The sequence below is a fragment of the Schistocerca gregaria genome, chromosome 1, assembly GCF_023897955.1.
Source record: "Schistocerca gregaria isolate iqSchGreg1 chromosome 1, iqSchGreg1.2, whole genome shotgun sequence".
Taxonomy (NCBI): Eukaryota; Metazoa; Arthropoda; class Insecta; order Orthoptera; family Acrididae; genus Schistocerca; species Schistocerca gregaria.
In genome coordinates, this window is record NC_064920.1 from 229,893,642 (window position 1) to 229,901,396 (window position 7,755).

Genomic DNA, 7,755 nt, shown 5'->3' on the forward strand with positions numbered 1-7,755 from the left:
AGCTGGGAGTCGCGTATCTGACCTCCATCGCATAGGCTTAAAAAAAAATGCTCAAGTTTTCGTAAGAGGGGGTGTGACGTCCTTCCATTGTGTGACACGTCCATGGTGCAATGGACTGAATTGTGGTGAAATTTTGTGCCAATGTGACATCATTTACATATCTTCCACCTCACGTGACCTCCTGAACTGTGACCTTTTTTCTTGCATGTGTCGACATCTTGCTGTTTGAAACGTCGCCGAAACTGAGGGTAATGTCGCCTCGCTTTTGCACTGTTACAGAAGAGGGTTGTAGGCACCTTTGAGTCAAATATCAAACTTAAAAAATATCAAGGGATATGTTACCTAGCTCATAAAATTCACATTTACATAGTTTGGTTTGCAAATGACAAGCTATCAGTGCACGACACCATACATATGGTCCTGTAAGACCACATCATGTAAAGTCAAGGTAGGAGCAGAAACAATTAAAAACGGCCTTTAGGTTTATTTTCTTAGACCTGCTACAACCTAAAATGTGTCCACTTTTACAATTGTCCAATAAACAAAACCTACTGATGATGGCACAGAGTTGCTGAAACATGTTTGGGTAACAATAAAAAACTATGTTTTGTATAAAAGGCGAAATCTGAATCCAACAATTTTAAGTGCAAACACGGAAGAAATACAAGAGCTGCAAAGAAGAATAATTGCACTTCGACCGCAAATATTAACTCTACGTCGTAAATACACTGTATTTATTATCGAAGGTGTCATGTTGAGAAGATGGGAGGAAGTAGCCAGAAAAAAGATGTGATCTTCAGACTTTTCCCCAGCTGGAAAGTATTTTTTCTCGAAATCGCATTAGGTCAATATAAAGACACAACAGAGGGCAAAAAAGCACTGATAAGATTTGCTACTACAAAGAAAAAAGTCTAGGAAGAAGATACTGTTGCCTTTAATTCTCTGAACATAGGGGCAAACTGTGACTGGAAAGGTGTCGTGATAATATTACGAAGAAGAGCGACAAAGCATTTATGCATGACAAGGTGTACTGTTAGGATGCGCTCTACAGTTATTACATTCCATCTGTTCGTAATTATATGTGCTATGTAAAATGGAGAAAAACAGCGTGAACACTTTTTATTGGTTCAGAAATGGTTCAAATGGCTCTGAGCACTATGGGACTTAACATCTGAGGTCATCAGTCCCCTAGAACTTAGAACTACTTAAACCTAACTAACCTAAGGACATCAGACACATCCATGCCCGAGGCAGGATTCGAACCTGCAATCGTAGCGGTCGCGTGGTTCCAGGCTGAAGCACCTAGTACCGCTCGGCCACATCGGCCGGCTCAACACTTGTTATGGAAATGCTTAAAACTGGAGTCGGGAATATCGTCAGGCCTGTTTTTGCAGAAAATGGACAGAAGTTAGTTGCAGTCCTGAAGACATACTTTATTCCTATTTCCAACCCCTACGATGACGATGCACGTTGTCAGCCCGAAGTTGTGGGATGTGGTTTACATGCATTTTAATACGCTAGGATAAATTTTTTGAAGCAAATTTGGTGCACAAAAAGTAGCTTACAAATTTATTCTTTATGTTGTTGTTCACTTTTTGTTCTGATAGAGATTTAAATAACACTGAAGGTTGCAGTTCATTCACATCAGTAAATGATAAATGAAGAGATGTCTCTAACTCCAAATGAACATATTTGTCATGTGGTTGATGACACTGGAAATGGAGACGAAGGAGAGAATGTTTACGTTGAGCTGGGAAGAACGATAGTAAAAGTGAACTGTGACAGCAGTACATCACGCAGTTTTAATTGAATGTAACCTTTAATTACAGGCAGATATACAACATGCAAGTCAGGATTCTGTTACAGAAGCTGTAGTGTCAGAATCGCGTCGCCCCATCCTCCACCCTCACCCCCCCCCCCCCCCCCAAAATTGTTCTCTATTGAAACATCAAGATTAGAGCCCCCTGAGCGCGAATATAAAATAAAACTATAGAGCATGCTTGTGGGAAGTGAAATAAGAATGGGAACAGTGAAGGTAAATAGACAAAATAAAGACAGACTAAAAGAAATGCAATGAAAATCATATTTTCAAACTTACTTTTGTGAATTTATTTCAGTTTTGTAGCTGTTTCTATTTAAATAAAGCAGTAGTAAATGCCACCAACACCTAAGCAGAACAGCACTATGTTTGTAATATTTTACATCCATTGTACACAAATTTGCAAAATAACATGTGTTCCATGAATTTAATAATGGAAGAACATACAACATACAGTTATGAGTATGTGAAAATTATAAAATTATGGACAGAAAAATTATTTAATTTGCCAAATGATATGCATGTTTTATATAACTAAAATATGCGATTTAAGGATGACTGAGATATTTAAATAACCCTGTGGTGCTTGCTGAATCATGTCACCACTGCTACTTCTACCCTAAACTAAATGTGAATCTATAACAATATAGTTATAGGCATCAATGTTAAACGTGGATAATTCTGCGTATTCTTACACACAGTTCTATCAAGCAGCATGAGAAACAATGAACAGAAATGAACAGACTCATTTAAATACAAACCCGTCTTATTAATGAGTATCTACTCTAACAACTCAAACTAGGCTCTATTGCAACAACAAAAAATGCATGGTACTGTGGCACAAAACGGAAAACAAGAGAAGAAAATATAAAAGCTACAGTCTGTAAATTACACTTGTGGGATCGTTTCTGCCAAATGCATATCACTTACAAAGCGGAAATCTATATAACATAAATATAGAGAGCGTTGGACATAAAAATATTGGACATAAGTACCACATTACTTAAATGTCATATTCATGAAACATTACTGCCACCAAAACTAGGGATAATTTTACAATTTTCCACAGATGCACAACTATTCTTGGGAAAATTATATTCGCATTAATAACGATACATATACTTCACATAAGTTAGAGTACACTATAAATGCAAATATTTTATAACATCACAGCTAAAAGTCTCACATTTGCATTTTCTATAAAAGACAACATTACTTTGTTCAAGTACAAGAATTAGTTAATTTATTTTTCTCAGTACTGACAAAAACTGAACAATAGACAACAGGGATGAAGAAAGTAGACAACTAAGAACCTTTTTGTTTTTACAGAAACCATCTGACATATCTAGCTAGTAGATCAAATAAGTCAGTGCTATTGAATTATTATACACAGCTAGAAAACAAACACAAATACATGCACACACAAACAAACAAACAGAGAGAGTTTAGTGCATTATTTTATTACTGAATTTTTAACAATTGTTCATCCTCTCCATTAAGTTTAGTATGATTGTCAGAAAATATCCTTATGTCTGGGATTAGATTTGTAATTGTCACAGATTTATTAGGCCCAATAACTGCATCTTTATTTCACTAAGCTGTTTATGCTGACTAATATTAAATTAACTCTAAACAGGCCTAAATAACCTAAATGTTGCCCTACACAATTCGTCCAATATGCAGACACCATGGTAAAAACTTTACTTCCCATGTTACACACACAACAGTGGAACTGGCTCAGTTCTCTAACCATTTTCAGAAAGTTTCAACTTAAAGAAATGACAAGGAGGACACAGATTTCCTGTCACCCACTACCTTAAAAAAGCAACAACAGAGCACTGATATATATAGCTGCACACAGTACATGAGTGCGAACGTAGAAAAAAATAAATCATAGTGGAAGAAAACACCATGGACCTAAAGTTTGATGAAATGAAATTATAATCTATATGTTTACATACTATATGACATGTACAAAGGGTCTGAACTAACGAATAGAGAGAAAAACAGTTGGCTCTTCTTTGTATCTCTGCCCTACACAAAACAGCCAGGAATGAGAGGAGGACTACAGGTATTTTCATGTATAACAAAGTTTTAAGACACTAACTTCACACACTAGCTAGCATCTAAATCTACAATTAATGTATGACATGTTCAAAACGGTTTGACAAGAACTTGAGAAAAAGAGAGAATGTAATAAAAGTTCAGCACAAGAGACAGCTAACAAACCTTGATTTTGTGTGTGTGTGTGTGTGTGTGCCAGGGGGGGGGGGGAGGGGTGGAGGGCAGGGAGGGGAACACTAAGATAGTTATCAAAAAGTTATTTAGATCTCTAAAAAAATTACAATAATGAAACTCTCAGTGACAGAAAGAAATCTGAAGCAATGAAAGTTGACACTGTGGTAATGGCAATGTAACAATTACAGACACGTTTCCAATGGTGCACTTGTAACAGATCTTTTACAACTCATATTCATACTGTGGTACTGTCTTCTGGGTACAGTAAATGTGAAACATGCCCCTTTCCTGGGTCATCAAAATTACAGACAAAATTACAACATAAGCAGAAAGCACATATTACAAACTGTAGGGTTAAGGCTTTGTACTTATGAAGTGAAAGTCATATCACATTGTTTTAAAAATGTGTTTGTTATAACTTAGTTTTTCCTTGAATTTGGACACTGCAGAATCTGTGTCAATCATTTTAATAATTCATATGAACAGTGACACTGCAACATAGCAAAATGTAAATCTTATACACAGGACCATTGTATGTTCACAACGCTTTCCGAAACATTTTACAACAGAATAATAAAATATTTAAAGTTCTATTTACAACACAAATATATCTGAAAGGAAAGAGACCCTGTACTACAATATGGCAGCATTTTTCTAATGAATTTGCTGTTAATGAAGCAACACAAGGATGGAAGAACTGGTTCAGACACAAAAATATTCATTTGAATTTTGATTTGTGTCTGACCATTTTGCTACAGGTGACATGGAAAAAGAAGTCTGAAATCAATGAGTGGCTGACCACTTCTCCCAACTGCTTCGTAACTAGCAATCTCAGCCATTTGGTTCACCACCTGCCGTAACTGCTTTCTAGTCAGCGTCCTCAGTCACGTAAAATATAAAGATTAGTCAGGGAGAAGTCACAAATTACTCATCGAAATTTGTATTTGCCTGGAGATAGACCTAATTGTTTGATGTAAGCCATTACTTAGATAATCATTTGAGTTTTCGTTATTATATGCTGATTAATAGGCTAACAACTGTGTAATGCTTTCCATTTAAAGTTAGAAAAGGGGCACTGTGAATTTAATAAGAACACAGCACACACATGCACACACAAAGTGGCATCTTGCAGTCAGCACATCATATCATTTCTCTTTAAAACAGCTTGAAGATAAGTGTACCACACTGAGATAATATTGCACCTGTTTTAAGATTCATCAACGCCCACCATATTTGGCCACCACTAGACGCAAACTTAACTCATGACAAAAACACACTGTCTAGACGTAGTTTCGCATCATAGTTTTATCCTGCATTCTGATTCATCCTTCATATGAAATCTTTCCATCTGCTCTGAAAGGTGCAAGTCTTAGAAAGTAATCTGGAAGCACAGTTTAAATGTGGTACTCTATTTATATTAGGACTGAAAAACCACATCTTTTCCGTGTGTTTAAGAGCAGAGCACATAAATTCATAGTACCATCTATTAAGTATATGAAAGTATTTCCAAATTTAAAATGCACATTACAAATTTAAACTACACATTAAAACATTAAGTCATATGTAAAATTTCGTTCTTATTCATATAACAATCTTAAGAAACATTTATCCTCGATTCAATTACCCTGGAATTAAACACTCCAAGTCTTCGTCACAGAAAAGCGTCGTCATTTTACTGTCAAAAATATTTCGACATACTTTACTAATGCCTTCCCTTCTAAAGTATCCGGACACTCGAGTCAAATTTCACCTAATACATACGTCGTTATCTTCTTACAGGCACTATGCACAACAAATTCAAGAATTTTCATCGATTGTCGGAAGCCAAAATGCCATATTTGTGCATGCAGAAGCAAGCATCATGTACTTCGGGTTGAATTGCACACACTGGACAGGAGCCGGGTGATCTGCATTAAGAACACAAACTTTATACCCAGTCTCTGTGTTCCACACATGAACTCTGCCATCCGTCGAACCACTGAAAATAAACTGCGAGTCTGGACTGTAAGACGCTTCTATGGGTATTCCTTTGTTGTTTAAATGGCCGGTAAACGTCTGCAACGGCGTCCCGTAGAAGGCATCAATCAGTCGGATAACTGACCCATTTGTAGATATCAAAATTGTTTTCCCATCACGACTAAATTTTAGTCCAGTCCAGTCACACTCCTTTTCTTGACTTAGTTTGAAAGTTATGAATGGCCCTTTATCGAATGATCTTAAATCGTACAGTTTAATGTGTTCAGAGTTTATCCCAGCTGCAAAGACGAGTCCTTCAGGATCGTATGCTGCAACTGGTCTTCCTGATAGATGCATAAGTCCTTGGCAGTTCGGTGATCTAAGATCCCACAACCGCAATGTTTTGTCCAACGAACCTGAGAGAAAAGTATCTTCCACAGGGGATATGCATAGCGAGACAACTTTCTTCGTATGTCCCGGAAAGTAACGAATATACTTATTGTCATGAAGGGATAAGTATCGTATAGTATCATCTAGTTTAGTTGAACTGTGAATTGCTGTGTTTTTAGCATGCGTAAAATGTATGAGGTCAACTCCATATTTCTTGCTGTTAACTGTCCTTACCTGCGTCCCCTTCTCACAATCATATATCACAATTTGATCATCCTCACTGCAGGAAATCAATGTGTCTCCACTCGACGAAAAGTCAATGCTACTTATCTTATCTGTATTCTCTCGGAATACTTTCGCTACCTTAAAACTTCGGACAACGTGGTCAACTAACTTCATGTTCAGAGCAAGCTTAACTGAATATCAAACAATATATGCACAATCCAACAACGCTTCGTAGTTGCAACGCAGCACAACTATGAGGTAACAAAGAAGAAACGCCGATCAGAGAGGATCAATGTTCATAAAAACACCTATCCCCACTTCACCGTAGTTTTCTGCATCAGCTTAGGTGTAGTTGTTATATTAGTTCAATTTAAGACGAATTATGTAGTTACTGTTGTTCGAACTTCGAAATTTGTCAGAGACGTTCAGTTGTTATTGGCTGCTGTCATATTTCACGTACTTACCTTTTCACTACAAATACCCTGAATTTTCCTCTCTCGCTTTGCCACTAATAGTCGATAATGATTAAACTAACCACATTAATTGCGAGTCGTCTCCAAGAATTACTACGAGATCAGTTATTACCTCCACCCATTACTTACATAGCCGATGATTTCCTTAACCTAACCTAACGTTGCAGATCAAAATAAATATTTCGAGTTTAACCAGTGTGAGAGTGGCATTTTGACGTATTTGCAGGAAACATTCATGTTAATAACAACTTATGCTTTTGCAACGCATATTTGCGCAAAACAAAAGCGTTGTTTTGTAATATCACCAGGTTGTGAACTGGATTCGCCAGTCAAAGATTACACTAGTTCACAGCGATATTGTCTGAGATTAACGTTTATATATGCGTTTATTCACCGAGTCCAGATTGATCTGAGATCATTTTCTGTGTAAATCTAAGCCCAACTGCGTTATACAGTCGGTCCTTAACGAGCTAGAAAGTTTCATATCAGCACAAGCTCCATTGCTGAGTGAAAGTTCATTCTCGAAATACACTATTTGTCTGCAGATACTCATACAACGGCACTTTCATTTTCAGAAGTCCGTCTTGTTCACATAGATTTCTTTACACTTTAGGACCAGTTTGGCTTATACATCTTCAGATCGTTAAAATATTC

General features: G+C 36.8%; 1 protein-coding gene across 1 annotated transcript; it reads right to left on the reverse strand.

Moving 5' to 3' along the window:
- Nucleotides 1–5,854: 5,854 nt before the first annotated feature.
- Nucleotides 5,855–6,802, reverse strand: LOC126338161 (WD repeat-containing protein 82-like). The gene has a single exon (XM_050001528.1). The coding sequence runs from the start codon at nt 6,800–6,802 to the stop codon at nt 5,855–5,857; it is 948 nt and encodes a 315-aa protein (XP_049857485.1).
- Nucleotides 6,803–7,755: the final 953 nt, after the last annotated feature.

Bases quoted from the DNA above. Each gene is read 5' to 3' on its own strand.
- LOC126338161 (XM_050001528.1), bottom strand. From the start codon at position 6,802: ATGAAGTTAGTTGACCACGTTGTCCGAAGTTTTAAGGTAGCGAAAGTA.